General features: G+C 40.1%; 1 protein-coding gene and 1 long non-coding RNA gene across 2 annotated transcripts in view; both read right to left on the bottom strand.

Annotated features, from left to right (window-relative positions):
• chst12a (carbohydrate (chondroitin 4) sulfotransferase 12a) overlaps positions 1 to 9,873 on the bottom strand; it is a 32,572-nt gene extending 22,699 nt beyond the window's left edge. Inside the window, exons 1-2 of the mRNA XM_034295432.1 lie at positions 9,747 to 9,873; positions 4,652 to 5,015 (exon numbers count right to left, since the gene is read on the bottom strand). Of these exons, the coding sequence (XP_034151323.1) occupies positions 4,652 to 4,990 (339 nt within the window). The 5' untranslated portion in view covers positions 4,991 to 5,015; positions 9,747 to 9,873. The remainder of the gene's footprint in view (positions 1 to 4,651; positions 5,016 to 9,746) is intronic.
• A 2,009-nt stretch (positions 9,874 to 11,882) lies between these two features.
• LOC105030522 lies at positions 11,883 to 14,482 on the bottom strand. The gene is made up of 4 exons (XR_829598.4): positions 13,888 to 14,482; positions 13,233 to 13,312; positions 12,609 to 12,714; positions 11,883 to 12,250 (listed from the first exon to the last, which is right to left on the bottom strand). It is a non-coding gene; the product is annotated as an uncharacterized LOC105030522 (long non-coding RNA).
• Between the last annotated feature and the right edge of the window lie 6,351 nt (positions 14,483 to 20,833).

Genomic DNA, 20,833 nt, shown 5'->3' with positions numbered 1-20,833 from the left:
AAACATTGCATACATATTCAGCATTTAAGATGAAATTTCGATATAATGTTTGTCAACAAAATATTCTGAGAATAATCCTTCAAATAAATTACATCACACTGCTTTGGATATTTTACAAATGTCCTATGACATGTCCTATGTCCTATGACATGTCCTATGTCTTATGACATGGTGGATATTTTTAGGTTCAGTTTTCCAGAGGAGGAAATCCCTGGAAAAGACACAAGCGCTGACATCCCTCCAAGATTCTCATCCAAAATTAAAATAACAATATCCTGTTCTTTATTTTTTCTTTTGCCCTCAGCAAGCAGCCAACTGTCCCTGAGAGACTGGGGACAGCTAATAGCCTAGAGCATCTGAACAGTAACTGACAGGTCTCATGTAGCCTAGAGGTCAGATCATCTGACCAGTAAGACAGGCCTCAGGTAGCCTAGAGGTCAGATCATCTCACCAGTAACTGAAAGGTCTCAGGTAGCCTAGAGGTCAGATGATCTGACCAGTAACAGACAGGTCTCAGGTAGCCTAGAGGTTAGATCATCTGACCAATAACTGACAGGTCTCAGGTAGCCTAGAAGTTAGATCACAGAGGTTAGATCATCAAAACCCTTTCTCTCAGACAAAGAGGCATTCTGAGACTTCTTGGCCAGTGTTTGTAAAAGTGGTGCTATCAAGCATGAAGGGGTCCCTGATTGATATTATATACTGGGGTCGAAGAATTATCAGAAAAAACTTCCATACCCACTAGGTGTGTAACGGTACAGAACAGATACATGTACCGTTACACCCCTAATGGTAACAATAGTACGATCATGGTGGCTGAACAGGGCAGAGCAAGGCCTGGTGGGATGTTGCAGACTACTTTTGTTTATGTAGTAAACTGCATCTCAATTCCCATCGCCTTGCTTAGGGGGTCAGTGACTGCATGGGATTTAATTTTTGTAGGACTGAAAGTCAAAATTATAACTTTTTATAATGACATTCTACTTCCAAATTAATAAAACAAAAGATGCAAAATGTTATTCCCACTTTGGAACATTTTGTGAAAACTTAATTGAAATTTGCGAAATAATACAGTGCAAGTCAAGTGTTTGTACACGCTTCACTTCAAACTTTTGACTGGTTCTGTATATTGATAAAGATTATGTTGAAACAAATATAAAATTGGATAATGAATATGAAACTTTGTTAATGAAAATCACATGGGTGTCAGATTGGGTTGTAGTTAGCCTAGCAGCCTCAGAGAAAACTACTTTGCTAGATTCAAGGTAAAATATTCTGTACAGTGGATATAAAAAGTCTGCACACCCCTGTTAAAATGCCAGGTTCTTGTGATGTAAAAGATGAGACAAAGATAAATCATTTCAGAACATTTTCCACCTTTAATGTGACCTATAACGTGAACAATTCAATTGAATAACAAACTGAAACATTTGAGAAAAAAAATTAAAGTACAATAACCTGGTTGCATAAGTGTGTACACCCTTAAACAAATACTTTGTTGAAGCAGCCTTTTGATTTTATTACAGCACTCAGTTCTTTGGGTAGGAGTCTACAAGCATGGCACATCTTGACGTGGCATTATTTGCCCATTCTTCTTTGCAAAAGCGCTCCAAATCTGTCACATTGCAAGGACATCTCCCATGCGCAACCCTCTTCATATCACCCCACAGATGTTCAATTGGATTCAGGTCTGGGCTCTGGCTGGGCCATTCCAAAACGCTAATCTTCTTCTGGTGAAGCCATGCTTTTGTGGATTTGGATGTGTGCTTTTGGTCGTTGTTGTGCTGAAAGGTGAACTTCATCTTCAGCTTTATAATGGACGCCTGAAGGTTTTGTGCCAAAATTGCCTGGTATTTGGAACTGTTCATAATTCCCTCCACCCTGACTAAGGCCCTGGTTCCAGCTGAAGAAAAACAGCCCCAAAGCATGACGCTGCCACCACCATGCTTCACTGTGGGTATGGTGTTCTTTAGGTAATGTGCAGTGTTGTTTTTGCACCAAACATACCTTTTGGAATTATGGCCAAAAAGTTCAACCTTGGTTTCATCAGATCATAACACCTTTTCCTTTTACAAACTTCAGCCGGGTTTGGATGGGTTTTTTTGTAAGAAAATGCTTCCATCTGGCCAACTTACCCCATTCATATGAAGAATACGGGAGATTGTTGTCATATGTAGCACACAGCCAGTACTTGCCAAAAATTCCTGCAGTTCCTTTACTGTTGCTGTAGGCCTGGAAGCCTCCCTGGCCAGTTTTCTTCTAGTCTTTTCATCAATTTTGGAGAGATGTCCAGTTCTTGATAATGTCACTGTTGTGCCATATTTTCTCCACTTGATGATGACTGTCTTCACTGTGTTCCATGGTATATCTAATGCTTTGGAAATTATTTTGTACCTTTCTCCTGACTGATATCTTTCAACAATTAGATCCCTCTGATGCTTTGGAAGCTCTCTGTGGACCATGAGATGGTCCACAGAGAGCTCTGAGATGCAACTAAGAAAATGTCAGGAAAATCCTACAAGAACAGCAGAACTTTATTTGTGATTAATCAGTCACTTTAAATGATGGCAGGTGTGTAATGACTTCTATTTAACATGAATATGATAGGTTCATTCTGAACACAGCCACATCCCCAGTTATAAGAGGGTGTGCGCACTTATGCAACCAGGTTATTGTAAGGTATTTATTTAAATGTTTTCCCCCTCAAAGATTTCAGTTTGTTTTTCAACTGAATTGTTCTCATTATAGGTCACATTAAAAGTGGAAAAAGTTCTGACATGATTTATCTTTGTCTCATTCTTTTACATCACAAAAACCTGCCATTTTAACAGGCGTGTGTAGACTTTTTATATCCACTGTAGATCTCTCCTTGAACAAGACATTATAACTTAAATATTCTGTAGATCTCTCCTTGAACAAGACATTACAACTTAAATACTCTGTAGATCTCTCCTTGAACAATTATAACTTAAATATTCTGTAGAAGTAATTTAGAGAACATATCTAATATAAAAAGCCTATTTTGATATAATAATTGTTGTTAATTTGCTTGTTCTCATTAGCTTTGAAGAATTGTATTGTCATTCCAACCACACTATATTTTCCGTCCCCCCCACTGTAATTTACAAGGATTAAATTTTGTGGAAAAATTATTCAGTGTCACAGTGAATGTATTGTATGAAATAATCAGGGGTTGGTAAAGTCACAAACATAATGTGAAATCATGGGGCACGGTGTACCACATACAGCAAAATTATATGATCTACCCCCTCTATTACCCCCAAAGCAACACACTATACGGTAGAGACTGGTGTACAGGGAGGATGTTTTAGCATTTCACGCATAGTGCCTTTTGTGTTGATGGCAGAAACCCCCCCCCCACCGTTTGGAAAAAAGTAGGGGAAACACTTTGTTTTAAGTAGTAGGGGAAACACTGTGTTAACGTAGCAGGGGAAACACTGTGTTAACGTAGCAGGGGAAACACTGTGTTAACGTAGCAGGGGAAACACTGTGTTAACGTAGCAGGGGAAACACTGTGTTAATGTAGCTGAGGAAACACTGTGTTAATGTAGTTGAGGAAACACTGTGTTAATGCATCCATTATTATCCTTCATATCAAGGCTAGGTGATCCATCCAAATACAGAATTAATCCCTGAAATGAGGCACCAGGAAATGTTGACACATTTTACAGAGACTTTAAATAACCCAAATTGATTTTAATTCATTCACACCTAAAGGCTTCATTCTGTTAACATATTTGCAAGGCACATTCATTCCAAAAAGAAAGATCAGTGTGTGTTGAGCACCCCAACATCCACATCAATCTGAGCAGAGGTAGCTAGCACAAGGTGACAATGTGAAAAACCCTGTTTTTCGTTCTCTGAGTAAGACAGACAACACTAGTTGCTCCCATGTTGTTGCTGTAAATAAGAACCTGTCCTTAGAATACTTACCTGGTGAAGTAACAGTAAAAAAGTAATAATTTATTGCCCCATTAGGTTAAACCGAGAGTTTGAGTAACCTGTGGTTTAGTTAGGGTTACCTGTCGTAGTCGTTTCTCAGGGTTAGGGTTACCTGTCGTAGTCGTTTCTCAGGGTTAGGGTTACCTGTCGTAGTCGTTTCTCAGGGTTAGGGTTACCTGTCGTAGTCGTTTCTCAGGGTTAGGGTTACCTGTCGTAGTCGTTTCTCAGGGTTAGGGTTACCTGTCGTAGTCGTTTCTCAGGGTTAGGGTTACCTGTCGTAGTCGTTTCTCAGGGTTAGGGTTACCTGTCGTAGTCGTTTCTCAGGGTTAGGGTTACCTGTCGTAGTCGTTTCTCAGGGTTAGGGTTACCTGTCGTAGTCGTTTCTCAGGGTTAGGGTTACCTGTCGTAGTCGTTTCTCAGGGTTAGGGTTACCTGTCGTAGTCGTTTCTCAGGGTTAGGGTTACCTGTCGTAGTCGTTTCTCAGGGTTAGGGTTACCTGTCGTAGTCGTTTCTCAGGGTTAGGGTTACCTGTCGTAGTCGTTTCTCAGGGTTAGGGTTACCTGTCGTAGTCGTTTCTCAGGGTTAGGGTTACCTGTCGTAGTCGTTTCTCAGGGTTAGGGTTACCTGTCGTAGTCGTTTCTCAGGTTTAGGGTTACCGGTCGTAGTCGTTTCTCAGGGTTAGGGTTACCTGTCGTAATCGTTTCTCAGGGTCGATGGGCGTCAAATGGACCTTCCACTCCCTCCGGGGGACGTACCGCTCCTCAGCATGCTCGGATTTGTTGGCCGCGTCTTGAGGACCGGTTTCTGTAGGGTCATTGGTCCCTTCCAGGAACTGGTTTACAAAGGCGTCAATGTCATTGAGAAATGAGGGGGGGCGGGGTGTCTGGTGAGGGGCGGGGCGGGGTGAGATGGGAGGCGGCAGGGAGAAGTGTGAGGTTCCAACGTCGTCCCAGTATAGAATAATAAACAGGATCATGAAGACAGAACCCAGAACCAAAGAGATCCGGAACAACCTGGACTTCCCCATGGTGACACCGTTACCATGGTAGCTCCTTGAAACACACACAGAACACACAATGTTACAGACAGTGTTAAAGACATACCAAGGGGATCGCAAAGACTCACAACCAGCGTAATATTTCTGGAGGTCTTAACATTCTTCAGGGGATTATGCAGAGCAACGAGGTAAAATAATTTTGGCTGCCAAAAAACAGACACCAGCATAAAAAGTGTAGACCAGCTCATCTGACCCTTTAAAAGGGATTAAATTGGTCCGTGACCTGCCTGGGCTGAGACAACTCCTATAGTCCTAACAAGGGTCAGGTGGGGCTGAGTCTGGGCTCCTTTGGTCCTAACAAGTATCTGGTGGGGCTGAGTCTGGGCTCTTAGGGTCCTAACAAGGGTCCGGTGGGGCTGAGTCTGGCTTCCTTATGAGAATTCTGACTATGGAGATATCTGATGAAAATATATTCGGCTAATCAACATTTTATGCAGGATTCTTTAAAAAAATTGTTTAGACAATGCAATTTTCTACAATCACTATGAAAGGCCAACAATCACTAAGAAGGAGACACAAAGTCCAGTAGCTGGGAGTGGAGTAATGGTGAACCAGCCCACAATATCAAGAGTTTTTCATATCAAGAGTTTTAACAATGGCCTGTATGGGAGGGTGGCAAGACAGAAGATGTTACTCAAATGCTGCATTTCTACTGGTGCTTTACCCCGGTACCAGGGCTACACCGGGGATTTATACTAATGTTGGCTCTAGACTTTTCTGTTTCGACCATACATTTGGCACCAAGGAATTAAGGAGGGGCTCAGGTGTGGAGGGAGGAGTAAACTATCAATGCAATTGGGTTTTCTGGTTACGAAAAATAAAAGGCGATATTTTTCTGGTAGTAAAATAAAATAAACAATAACTCCATGCACAGCTAGTTTATAATACGACGTTTGAACTTGAGTAATAAAACTAATTTCTTCCTCAAACTCCTGTGACTGGCTCCTTCTCCACCTACACTCGTGACACTGTGTATTCATTATTTAGTTTAAGTAGTTTGTCGAAACTATCTACCTTTAATATAAGGATGTGGGAGAATTGTGTTGTTATAGGTTCTGCAGGCTACGTCTCAGTCTCATAGCTCTGTTTTTCTATTGAGTCAGTACCATTTTCGGTCATTCCAACCTTTTCCATTTTGAGTCCTCACTTACTGTTGCTTTATTTTATTTATTTTGTTAGATCAGATGAAAACCATTATGAGAATCCTGAAGTCTCAGCAAATGATATGCTACACATTGCTATCCGAATAGCACAACATGCAGCGTTTGAGGCGCGTAATGCATCAAACCGCAAACCCCGCCCTAAGTCCTAAAGTCTGGGGCTTGGCACCAAGTGAGAGCTGGGCCAATTGGCACTGGCCAGTGTCAATTGAAACAGAAAAATTTCTTGAGGCTAGGGTAAACCAGCAGTGTTTGGCACTAGTGGAAACAAGGCAAAAATGTATCACATCTGGGGTTTGCCAGAAAGCGTGACAGTGGATCCAGATCAAATGAAATCCATTGATTTATGAAGACTTAAAGCGCTGCATGGCAGAATCCTAACAAGGCTCATGCCTCAACACAAACCATTCCTACAATGAACTGTGGTGGAAGCAGCATCATGCTGTGGGGATACATCTCATCAGCAAGGACATGGCATGTTGTCAAAAATTGACTGAAGAATGGATGGAGAAAAACACATGGAAATATTGCTTCAAGAGAATCTGCTTCAACAGTAACAACATAAGTTTGGGTTGAAATTCACCCTTTAGAAGCACAATGATGCCAAATACATGGCCAAAACAACATTTGATGGGCTCAAGAACAAAAATGTGAAAATGGCCTGTGTTGACCTTCACAATACATTTTAGTCTCTGGTTATCAAAACCCAATACCAGGGAAACTAAACCAAAGTATGGATTCCCATCATATTTTATCTATAGACCGCTTTAACAGTAATGACTGTACCATTTTGTAATTTGGGTGAATTATCCCTTGGATAACACATTATGCAATGACAGATGGGTGCACGAACAGCTTTACTGTACAGGTCAACCCCCTTGAGCATGCCTTCAGGCACTTAAACCCATGCCAGGTTCTAAACAGTCTTGCAAAAATATGTATTGTCAGCATCAGTGCAACCTTAAAAACACAGAAAACAAACCAGGCAGGCCCAGTTCAGCCAGCGATTAGAAGGGATGAATGTTGTTGTCCATGGCTGGTTTTGATCCTCGGTTTTCTATGTGGCAGACTGTGTCATTAACCACTATGCTATTTAAACAGCGGGAATGCAACTTTTACCTTAGCCATAAAATTTTTGCTGAAATAACGTGGACAACAGAACATTTATTAGCAGAACTATAGTGTACTCTTGTAAAAAGATTACTGTATATGGCTAGCTAATAGCTATATAGTATTTATAATGAAAACACTCCATGGCTGGTTCATTTCTTTAGAAAACAACAACAATATAAAAGGGTCACGTTATTTTTCTTTTTAATATATGAGATTTATGGTATAACAGAGTGGATGTATTGTTGTGCGACGGCTGAAAAGTTCTGAGGGGATAAATCTTTCTGAAAGACAAAAATGTGAATGTCTAGAGGGGAATTGAACCGGGGTAAAATATTGAAGTTCAGAGATGTTCAGACAAGACCACACAGCCTGCTGGTACCCAGTTCAGCTCTGTAGCGTCTCCAAATGTAACTTTTACCCCAGCAATACATTTTTTGCTGAAATGTGGACAACAGAATGTTTATTAACGGAACTAAAGGGTACTCTGGTACAAAAATTACTGTAGATGGTCGTCCATACACTACAAAACAGTTGAATAGCTAACCACTACGCTATGTGAACTACGAGGAAGTTGAAAGGCAACTTGTCAAATTGCATACAACGTACTACAAGTACATACTTTGCGGATGATAGTGAAGCATGTACTGTTTTGTATATAGTAAGCTAGTATGCCTGTATGGGGACCGATTGGGACCTCCTAGCTCATCAGAAAGATGCATCTCAACATTGGATAATTTTGTCATGCATTAATATAAAAAAAAAAAAAATATTTCGCTAGACACCATTAACCTTTGTGTTAAACTGACTAACGTTTGTTATTAAGTTTACCTCCACCACAAATAGCATCTATGAACTGTACGACTTTTATTAGCCATAAATGGCCTACTTACTACTTGGAATAGTCATAAGAATTGAGCAATTTGTAGCGAGACTGAAAATGAACTTAACACAGCCATTTCATGGCACTACAATGTTAGTTTCCCTTTCATTCGTGAATGACACTGATACAATAATTATCAATATGACAATAACTTACTTTTTGGTCAAGTGAAAAGAGGAGAATCGTGGAAACCCCTCCTCTTCTACTACGCATGCGGTTGTGGTCTATATTATCCCAAAAAGTATGCATGCAAATCCTCCAGAAATATTTGCAATATAACTGTAAACAGTCTGTTTTGCCAGGGATGTGTGTGGCTGCATGTTTAAGACACTTTCCTCCTCATTTCAGGCAAATCTTAATTATTTTCAAGTTCTATCTGTTAGCAAACCATTTACAAATATACAGCTCTGAAAAAAATTAAGAGGCCACTGCACCTTTTTCCTTTCCTTTCCAAAAGAAGTCAAAAAGGAAGGTTTTGAGTGAGGAACAGAATAGTAAAATTAAGAGACCACTGCAAATCTAACGCTTCTGTACCTCACTCAAAACATTCCTTTTCAACTTTTTTGGAAAGGAAAGAAAAAAGTGCAGTGTTCTCTTAATTTCTTCCGGAGCTGTATACTTTAGGGGAACACGAAAACATAGGCGAACATTTCCTTTTATACTCGACTGTTCTATTTCTGTTTCAGCCATCCATTCTATACATTCTCAAAACTTAGCATTAGTGTCACTTCCTTATCCTGAAAAGATGTGCACACAAACACAGACAAATCTACACATCTACACACAGGCTACTGTACAAACACCCACATGCAGTTTATTCTACACGTTTTTGGACAGTAACAGAAGTTGTGATGCTTTGGCTCTGTGCTCCAACACCTATACAGTAAAGAATGGGACGGACTATTTTCAATGATTCCGCTTAACTGTTACGGTATTTTAGAGCACTTTGTATAAAAAGGTAGTAATACCTGAATGGTTCAAGGTTCATGGGTGTATATACACTTTAAATTCAAACAGACAGTCCGCACTTAAACCTCTTCGTCATTCTTTCATTTCAAAGCCAACGTCCTGATCAAAACAACAAAACATGTCACTGTCTAAAAACGTCTGGGCTGCGCTGTAGCTACATATATTGGACACAAGCGAGGAGTAGAGGGGGTGAGAGAAGAGAGAACAGGAGTCTGTCAGCTACGGTTCATACACCGTTATTTTACAGCAGGTTTAGTCACGTGCAGCAGCAGCCCGGTTGGGTCTCGCGGATACAATGTCGCCTTTCACGGCGCAAAGTGAGGGGCGAACAGAACGAGCATTACAACATGATTCGTTAGAAACAGATCGATCTTATGTTCTGTACAGTCACATATGGGTCTGTAGCTTTTTAAGTTTGAATAGACAGGTTAGGGAACGCTACGTATTGAGACAAATTGGGGCTGGGCTGGATGAACAGAAAGAGACCAGCGGTCTCTCGTCCTTACTTAAACCCGGCCCAAAACACCGATTCCCAGTGAAGCTGTATCTCCATTCTCCAGTATCTCTCACGACGTTAGGAACTATTACAGGAGACACAACTCACCTCTGCCAAGAGCTGGAGCTCTACCCGTCCAAAGCGCGTCAGATGAGATGCAAGCAGCCTGTTCTTGTACGTCCACATCTAGGATGAAAGCGCAAAGCAAGGACATATCGCGAGAGTTCGTGTTCGATTTCTGCAGTGTGAGATGAGTAAAAACTTGCTTTTCTGGGTCAGACAGGCTGGCAGCCACGCGCGCTGACATAGCTGTATGATGCACGAGCACACGTATTAAAAATAGAAATGGGAATTGCGAGTCTTTCCGTTCATATTTAAGTGTCGGCTCATTTTAGTGTAAGTGTCGGCTCTTCGTTATAAATGCTTAAAATAATAACCACAGAACAACATAAAGTGCAAATCGCCAATGTAAAGTTGAAAAAGTAGACTATAATTAGGTCAGAGTGAAACTGATACTGAAGATACCCAACTGGGAACATGCGTGTGGAGCATAAATATGTTCTCTCCAGTATGAAGGTAAAACAGTGACACAAGATTTTCAGTTGTAAGAATGGTTGCACAAATGTAAAGAAATACTTTTGTAGTTGGAAAAACGTTTTGCAGACTTGTAAAAACGTTTTGCAAACTTGTAAAAAATTATATTTGCAAACGTATAATTAGTTTTATAATTACTTCTGTTCTCTGGAGCAGAAATTCCTATAACATATCTTAGAGGGATCAAATTAAGTCTTAACCTTTTACCAAACAGAAGCGACAGCCCTAGCAGATTAAACAAATGTGTTGAACAAATGCAAACACATTAAATGATAAACAAAAATACATGTTATGATGTGAACCATATTAAACTGGAATATATACGCCCAAACTATTCTAATACAAAATATGAATCATGCAAAGTGATTCTGTTATTCCCGTGGTAAATACATGTCCATTTCAAAGACAAAACGGTAGTTCCTTGCTAGTTGCTAGATTTACATTTGAGTAATTTAACTAGTAGACTCCAGTAAAACTTTGTGCATTGATTTAGCTAGGTGGAAAAATAATCTAACAGGTTTGTTATCCCATTAAAACTGAGGTAAGCTATGACGCCGACTGCGCTTCTCCATGTTTTTTTTGGTTTAAAAGATGAAAACGTGTTGTGTTCATGATGCATTCAATTCATTGCTCAAAAAAGCTTTACCGTGCCAATCAGTCCTCATGGATATATCCGCTTGCAAACGCTGTGAAACGTCCCAGGACGTGACCTCAAAGTTATTTTAGTCTCCACGAAGTCACGGTTACGTACTTGTGAAACGTCGCCTGTACGTACCTATGGTGTCAGCTGACGAAAGTTACGTCCCAAGTCTGTCCAGGACTTAGAAATGTGGGGGCCTCCAAAAAGGCCTAACAACGTTATAAAAGTTGCCTGAACGTGCAAATGATTACGTTCCCTATTGGTACTGTTAGTAACGTTATGGGATTACTTAAAATGTTGCCAATTACGTTCCTCGACATGACCTCAACGTCCCAGCTAATAAAATGGCGTTCCAGGACGAGACCTCAACATTATTCTTTTCTACACTAAGTCACGGTTACGTACCTGTGGTGTCAGCTTACGAAAGTTACGTCCCAAATCTATTCAGGACGTAGAAATGTGGGGGCCTCTGAAAGGCCTAATTACGTTTTTTAGTAACGTTATAAAAGTTGCCTGAACGTGCACATGATTACGTCCCTTATTGGTACTGTAAGTAACGTTATGAGGATGACGTTTTCATGAAGTACAAGAAACATAACTGAGACATTTGTAACATTCCTTTAAGATTTTACAAAGGTACGGAATGTCACAGCCCGTTCAGGATTAGAAAAGTTACTGGTACTTCTGGTGCAAAACAACACAAGTCATCCTCTCAATGGAAAGCCAATTAAACTGACCAATTTGGTAAATAAAAAAAGATATATCCACATATATACAACAAATCAAAACTGTATAAAGGCTCTGTCTTCAGAACATAATTATTACCTGAAGATTGGTTTTTAAGTTAATGAAACAAAAGCATCAAACATCTCAAACTCAGCCTTTATATTACAAGCCACATCTGTCTTTACATGTTAAAATATACTTTAACTGTAGACCTAAAACAAATCTTAGAAATCAGCAGAGAAAAATGCTAAATGCTTAACATACTAAAAGGTAGTACTGCGATAATGGAAATTCTATTCCTAATCTTTTTCTCTTTTGTTGTCACAATCATCAGAGTATACAAAATATTTTGAACCAATCATGTTATAACAAATGTCTAGAAATGGTATGAGAAAGGATGTTAAACTATAGTTAATGATTCAGTCCTCTGCATGTATGGTTTGTATACAGTGTATTGGAACCTCCCCTGACCTCAGTGAATAAAGACTTAAATCATTGAACTTGTTGGTACTGCTTGAGCAATTTATTTAAACAATACCTAAAATATCCTACCACACTAAAGTTGGTACTGCTAAAAAAAAAAAAGTCTAATTTATTCAGGTGCTGGTTCTTCATCTGTGCCCTCCTCCTCAACATCTTGTCCAATCTGCTCCTGGAAACCAGAAAAAACAAACATTTAGGGGGGAAAGTTGAGTTGTACACCGGCTTGGTTATTACGTATTGCAGTCTTCCACGCTGATTTTGAATGTCTTCAGTTACTACAGAGCATGCGGCAGTACTTAACATGAAAGACCTGTTCCCCAACAATAAACGCTTCTTCATTTAGTGTCTTGGTGATAGCCTCCAGCAAGTGAATCACATGCATTTGTGTCAAGCTACTGTAAGCATGAGAAATGCAATTCTTAAAAAAGACAATAATATAGGTTTCTGACCACTGCTTTAGAACATATCTTTTGGTACAAGCACACAATGAGCCATTAAAAAATAATTATTGTAATTTTCAGTCATACCTTTCTCTTACTCTTCAGCCGAGCAGGTGCATGCTTGAGGGTGTCTGCAATCTTTTCATCTACCTCTAGGTAGGTGGGCTTTGGGTAGGCTTTCAGGGCAGCACCTCTATTGTTCAAAATGGTAATCTTATTTAAAAAGCCATGAATTGACCAACTTACATTCAATGTTACATAGTTATATGGAAATTATGGATGCAATGGTACAGTGGGCCAACTGTTCGGTGTGTATCGCGGTATGTGGGTCATGGTTTATCTAGGTCTGAATGACACGTTAGAAGTAGAAACACTTCTAACATGTAGACAACAGTGGCCAAGCAACACTTGCAGACTACTCAAAAATAGTAAATAGTAAAAAAAGAAAGATTATACTTCCTTGAAAATTATATGGAGTGAATTGAATCTTGGTTTGGGTGGGGGTCCCGGGAAAAGAAAAGGATGAAAACCCCTAGACTAGGCAACTATTTTGAAGAACAAACAAGGTTGAGGCTAAACATCTCTAGGTTGAGGTTCCCTCACTCTAGGAACGCCTCTATACCTTTGGCAGTGTTTCGTTGATATTCCCAAAAAACTATCCACAAAAAATAATTTCAAATTATACATCTGTACATATGCGCATTTACTCACATGTGACAGCATTCTGCATCCTGCCCTTCAAATAGTAGCCTGCCCACAGCTCCTTAGTTCCAATTTTCTTCAATATTCTCCTGAATAAAATTAATTCATAAACCATTGAAAAATATAATTCCATCACATTCTCTCATAACTGTAACTGTTAACTGGTAAAACGTGCCATTCAGTATTTAAAACACTCAAATCCTATGAAATACCAAAATTGGCTAACTGCAAAACTTAGAACGAAGTGTACTGCACCTCTAGTGTAGTTAGCTACAATCTAGACTATGGGTTTGCCCCTTCGCTCGTAAATACATATTTTTTTTACCTGAGAGCTTGCGTTTACTGTAAAGTATTTCAGGTTAAACCGCACATTTGTTTCTTGCCTGAACCTTTTGCAAATAATTAGAAACGTAAATAATTAATACAAATTACCTGACTGTGTAACACAGCTAGTTAGCTAGCTAGCTCTTCAAAGTGTCGTACATACGTCCGCCCGCTCCAAATCTGATTTTGTTTGTGTTACTGTCGACTTTGTGTTACTGTCGCCCCCACCTCATTTCATATAGTATAAAGAGCACCATTGATTCTGAGCAAGACGACATGGAAAAAGAGCAAGAGATTTTTTTTTTAACAAGGGCAAATTGGTCAAACCTGTACAACTTACCTTTCATATAATCTTTCAGAACCGTTGATTGTGTTTGACTGTCTCGTTCAGACAGTGGATTTTTCAAAAGGCCTTCTTCGGCGGGAACCTTTCCATCGTGCAACACTGCGCAGAATCGTTCTAGCCACGCCCACTTCTCGATCTTTCTGGATAAATTCAGAATACCTTACCTTTACCACAAACGTCAAGGGTTGTTGTATTCATATAATTCCCCCCCCACTTTTTACGCTTGAATTCGTTTACGCGCAGGTTTCAATGAAGTTTCCTGGATATCTGAATAGTGTCGTGATATTTAACCCTTGCGTGGTGTTAGTATTTTAGTTAGTCAAGTCAAATGTATTTGCATAGCACATTTTCATACACAAGCCAACAAAGTGCTTTCCAGAAGACAAGAAAGACATATATAAAATGCATGTCACCCAATGTTTGTGGGGCTGGTGGACCCACAACTTTATTGAGCCTAACAACATATCCATAAATATGTCAAAATACTTCAGCCTAATAAAAAAAAGCTCAGTCCACGATGAACATTAACCTAATATACAGTATCTCACAAAAGTGAGTACACCCCTCAGTTTTGTAAATATTTGATTATATGTTTTCATGTAACAACACTGAAGAAATGACACTTTGCTACAATGTAAAGTAGATAGTGTACAGCCTTGTATAACAGTGTAAATTTGCTGTCCCCTTAAAATAACACAACACACAGCCATTAATGTCTAAACTGCTGGCAACAAAAATGAGTACAAATTGAAAAAATGTCCAAATTGGGTCTAAAGTGTCAATACTTTGTGTGGCCACCATCATTTTCCAGCACTGCCTTAATCCTCTTGAGCATGGAGTTCACCAGAGCTTCACAGGTTGCCACTGGAGTCCTCTTCCATGCCTCCATGGCGACATCACGGAGCTGGTGGATGTTAGAAACCTTGCGCTCCACCACCATCTGTTTGAGGATGCCCCACAGATGCTCAATAGGGTTTAGGTCTGGAGACATGCTTGGCCAGTCCATCACCTTTACCATCAGCTTCTTTAGCAAGGCAGTCGTCTTGGAGGTGTGTTTGGGGTTATTATCATGTTGGAATACTGCCCTGCGGCCCAGTCTCAGAAGGGAGGGGATCATGCTTTGCGTCAGTATGTCACAGTACATGTTGGCATTCATGGTTCCCTCAATGAACTGAAGCTCCCCAGTGCTGGCAGCACTCGTGCAGCCCCAGACCATGACACTCCCACCACCATGCTTGACTGTAGGCAAGACACACTTGTCTTTGTACTCCTCACCTGGTTGCCGCCACACAGACTTGACATCATCTGAACCCGAATTCCAGTAATCCATGTCCTTAATCCATGTCTGCTTGTCTTCAGCAAACTCTTTGCGGGCTTTCTTGTGCATCATCTTTGGAAGAGGCTTCCTTCTGGGACAACAGCCATTCAGACCAATTTGATGCAGTGTGCGGCGTATGGTCTGAGCACTGACAGGCTGACCCCCCACCCCTTCAACCTCTGCAGCAATGCTGGCAGCACTCATACGTCTATTTCCCAAAGACAACTTCTGGATATGATCTGAGCACGTGCACTCAACGTCTTTGGTCGACCATAGCAAAGCCTGTTCTGAGTGGATATCCAATATAGTTATTGATATTAAAACAATGAATTAGCACTTAATTCATTGCGTGTCTAGAACTGAAATATCTGACAAACTACAATGACACTAGACATTTTGGCCAAAAATATGGCGGAACTACTGCCCTTCAGAAAACTAAATCTGTAGGGGAATGTACTCAGTAAAAATAAGTTGTTCTACATTTTCATCCCGAAAAGGCTGTGACATTCAGTACCTCTGAAATACCTTAGGGGAACGTTATGAATGTACCTGTAATGTCCTGAAAAGTCTGTAACATTCAGTACCTCTGAAATACCTTAGGGGAACGTTATGAATGTACCTAGAATGTCCGGAACAGGCTGTGACCTTCAGTACCTCTATACGACCATAAGGGAACATTATGAACCTGTAATGCCCTGAAAAGGCTGTGACAATCAATACCTCTGAAAGACTTTAGGGGAACGTTATGAATGTACCTATAACGTCCGGAACAGGCTTAGACCTTCAGTACCTCTGAAAGACCTTAAGGGAACGTTGTGAATGTACCTGTAACGTCCAGAAAAGTCTGTGACATTCAGTACCTATGAAAGACCTTAGGGGAACGTTACGAATGTACCTGTAACGTCCAGAAAAGTCTGTGACATTCAGTACCTATGAAAGACCTTAGGGGAACGTTATGAATGTACCTGTAACGTCCGGAACAGGCTGTGACCTTGAGTACTTGTATTAGACCTTAAGGGAACGTCACAAATGTCTCAGTTACGTTCCTTGTTAGCTGGGATACTACCTCAGACTCTGATTTACAAAAAAATTTGTCACAGTTCTAGCTACATTTTAGTAATAGAACTCAGCGTCAGAATTTTACATTAGCAAGTGTTATTAATGAGTTGCATGATTCCAAATATCAAGTTAGTTACAATTATGCAAATTTTTATACAACTAAAAAAGTAATTCCAAGTATGCAACCTAATTTTCAACTATAAAAAACATATGTCGCTGTTTTACCTTCATAGGCAAGGGACTCACCACTATGTGAAAGACTCTGCAGGCAAATAATGCCACAATTTAAGAATAACGTAAAATTGCATTGGGGATCTCATCATCTACACTACATAATAGCATTAAAAGATTCACAGAATCCAGAGAAATCTCTGTACACAAGGGACAAGGCCGAAAACAATGATCTTCGGGCCCTCAGGCGAGATAAGCCACGATGCTAGCGGCACTTTAACGTGTGTGTAACCCGACAAACTATTTGCGAAACACCCACGACCTACAGGCTTAAGGTTAAATATAATATCAGCAGCATAACTATTCAGTATTACGAACATAAAGTTAGGAAATAAACTAACTTTGTCAATAAATTTTGTCCTGCACTCAGAGATGCTGCACTGGTGGAAAAATACGTCATATCCTGACAGGTCTGTATGCATAATGGAGAACGCATCACTTACGCCAAAACAGCATCCAATGAGATTGCGTACTAAATACTTCCATGTACTAAGTATTCTACATAATATACACTTAAAACACATAGAATAAAGCAGTAGATAATACTAAAAGAAATAAACCTTAAAGAATTCACAACAGTCTGACTAATCAAAATTACTTTTGGGAATCATGAACGCCACATCCTCCAGACTAAAGAGGGGGACCTTCCGGATTGTTATCAGCACACAGTTCAAAAGCCAGCATCCGTGATAGTATGGGGGTGCATTAGAGCACATGGCATGGCTGACTTGCACATCTTTGAAGGCACCATTAATCCTGAACAATATATACAACTTTTGGAGCAACATATGCTGCCATCCAGAAAACATATTTTTCAGGGAAGGCCTGTCATTCAGATGTCATTTTCAGGGAGGGCTTTGCTCAACAAGACAATGCCAAACCACATTCTGAATGTATAACAACAGCATGGCTTCAGTCCAGACCTATCACTCACTGAAACCATTTTGTGCATTATGAAACCTGAGAACCTAAATTGTTGAGCAGCTGAAATCCTATATCAAGCAAGAATGAGAAAACTTTTCACTTTCAAAACTGTAGCACTTGGTCTCCTCAGTTCTCAAATGCTTACAGAGAATTGTTAAAAGAAGAGATGATGCAACACAAGTGATGGATATTACCATGTCCCAGCTGTTGTGAATTTGATGCCAGCAACACACTGAAATGTGTTCCTCTCAAAAATCTTAGAAACCTGTGTTTCGTAACAACTGCCTTCCTGAAGACAAACACAATTTATGAAATGCTCCAGTCCGTTTTCAGACCCCATCATAGTACTGAGACTGCACTCGTGAAGGTAACAAATTACCTTCTAATGGCCTCAGACAAAGGTTCCGCATCTGTCCTATTGCTTCTTGATCTTAGTGCTGCTTTTGACACTATTGATCACTCCCTTCTCTTAGACTGGAAACCCCTTTTGGGCTATGTGGACATGTTCTAGCCTGGTTTAAATCTTATTTATCTGAAAGATATCAGTTTGTAAGTGTGGATGGCATATTCTCTGACAAGTCAAAGGTATGTTTTGGTGTTCCTCAAGGCTCGGTTCTGGGCCAATTATTGTTCTCACTATATATGCTGCCTCTGGGCGATGTAATCCAAAATCACTATGTACATTTTCACTGTTATGGTGATATCACACAGTTATATATTTCAATGAAGCATGGAGAAGCCCCAAAATGAGTTACTTTGGAAGCATGCGTTTCAGATATTAGGAAGTGGATGACAGAGAACTTCTTGCTCTTAAACTCAAGAAAAACAGAACTGCTCGTTTTAGGACCCAAGAAACAAATAGCGTTGTTAGCAGATCTCACTGTGAACCTCGACGGCTGCATGGTCGTATCCCAAAAAACTGTAAAAAACCTTGGCATTACCCTTGACCCTGACCTCTCCTTTGAAGAACATAAAAAATATATCTCAAGAGTTGCTTATTTTCATCTTCGAAACATAGCAAAAATCTGAACCTTTCTATCAAAAACTGATACAGAAAAACTAATCCATGCTTTCATTACTTCTAGACTAGATTACTGCAATGCTCTTCTTTCCGGTTACTCTGATAAATCAATAAATAAACTTCAATTAGTGCTGAACACGGCTGCTAGAATCCTAACTAGAACAAAAACATTTTAACACATTACTCCTGTCCTAGCCTCTTTACACTGGCTGCCTGTTAGGGTTAGGGCTGATTTTAAGGTTTTATTGTTAACCTATAAATCAATACATGGACTTGTTCCTACTTACCTCGCTGAAATGATCCGGCCATACATACCTACACGTAACCTACGATCGCAATATGCAGGCCTTTTAATTGTACCTAGAATTTCTAAACAAACAGCCGGAGGCAGGGCCTTTTCTCATAGAGCTCCACTACTGTGGAATGATCTGCCAATTAAGGTTAGAAATGCAAACTCAGTGCAAACTTTCAAGTGTCTACTAAAGACTAATCTCTACAGCATGGTCTATGATTAAGTGTAGTCTGGTCCAGGGGCGTGAAGGTGACCAAAAAGGTTAGATACTGTCCCCCCTTGCTGTCTTGCCAGATGGGCTCTCATCGCCACTGGGATGCCCTCCCTCCAATGCATCTCGGGGGCAGAGTAACTGGCCTGTTGTTGTCTCTGTTGCGCACTTGTGCAATTGGGCTGTACTCTGCTGGCAATACTCAGCCCTCATTCAGGGTGGTTGCGGTTGGTGGGTGTCCCTTTGGTTGATGCTTGGCAATGTGGGTGGATTGATTTCCTGCCTGTTGGGCCATGTCCGGGGCCTCCCCCAGATAGGGGCACAGTGTCACCGGACCCCTCTGTCTCAGCCCCAAGGTCTTACGCTGCTATATTATTGTGCTGGGGGAGTAGGGTCAGTTCTCCTTCTCCACTATAAATCCTTATAGATATAAAGAATGCATTTTCAAAATGTTCCTTGTCTCCTGCCGTTTTAAACTTAGGAGGACATGAGGTCCTGGTCCACACCTGAGGAGTACCTGGCTTGAAAGACCCATTGCTGTCCCTGTCCAAAGTCCTCCTGGTTGTGTTGCAGATCAAGACGATACCTGACGATTTCAGCTGCCACTGTGCTAACACCTCCCCCTTCCCTGTGTTGTCCCTATCCCTGTCCATCTGGTCATGCTTCCGACCTGGACTAAGTTTAAATAGACTCTAGACTCAGCCCACATGCATTTATTAATTATTACAATTTGTACTCTTAATTTCTCACCTGGCACAGTCAGAAGAGGACTGGTCACCCCTCTGAGCCTGGGTCCTCTCTAGGTTTCTTCCTAAATTTTGGCCTTCCTTCTGAGTTTTTCCTATCCACTGAAATTCAACACTACTGTTGTTTGCTCCTTGGGGTTTAAGGCCGGGGGTTTTGTAAAATCACTTTGTGACAGTTGCTGATGTAAAACAGGCTTTATAAATACATTTGATTGATTGATGATTTCCCCTCACTGTATGTATATATGATTTATGATATTGACATCCTATAAAATGTACACCGAGTGTATTACATTAGTAAAATTGACAGGGGCTAAATATGCACATAAAGGTTAGGGTTACCATTTTTTTTAACTCATCACTTTGGGCTAAATACAATACATAATCTGTAGTTAATATAACATCTGTAAATAGAAGTTTGAAAGCAAGTGTTTGAAAAAATGTGGGGCATCCTTTGGCACACATCTTTTGCCAAAAATCCTTTAAATCATCTTTAAGGGTGAACAAGACAAACACATTTGCAGGCTACAACATTCAGTAGTTACGGTATAGTAAGCCTTAACTAAAACTGTATACGTTTATATTGCGACTGTTTCTGGCATGGAAAAGTGAATCTTCAATTTCACTAGCAATTGCTCAATTCTTATGATTATTCCTAGGAAGCTAGTAGATACTAGTAAGCCTATTACTGGCTAATAAGCTGTTCAAACGGCCAGTGGCAAAAGCTAACAATGGATAGACGCTATTTGTGGTGGAGGTAAACTTAATAAGAAACGTTAATCAGTTTAAGACAGTGCTCAATGGTGTCTAGCGACTGGTGAAATGTGTAACGCCGTGGCGTAGTGGTTAAAGACAGTGCCTCTCACATAGAAGACCTAACATCGAATCAATTGAGAGCAATGACATATATTAATTTTATTTACACGATTCTCTCATCGTTTCACTTGATGAAAAAGTTAGTTATCGTCACCTTTATTGATAGTTATTGTATCAATGTCATTCACGAATAAAAGAAAAAAGTACCTTGTTATGCCATGATTTATTTTTTCTTATGCTATGAAATGAAATAGCTTTGGCAGACTCGCTAGCAATTGCTCAATTCCTATGACTATTCTAGTCAGTTTAACTGTATCAATAT

The sequence above is a fragment of the Esox lucius genome, chromosome 11 (assembly GCF_011004845.1).
Source record: "Esox lucius isolate fEsoLuc1 chromosome 11, fEsoLuc1.pri, whole genome shotgun sequence".
Lineage (NCBI taxonomy): Eukaryota > Metazoa > Chordata > Actinopteri > Esociformes > Esocidae > Esox > Esox lucius.
This window is presented reverse-complemented; position numbering and strand designations above follow the sequence as displayed.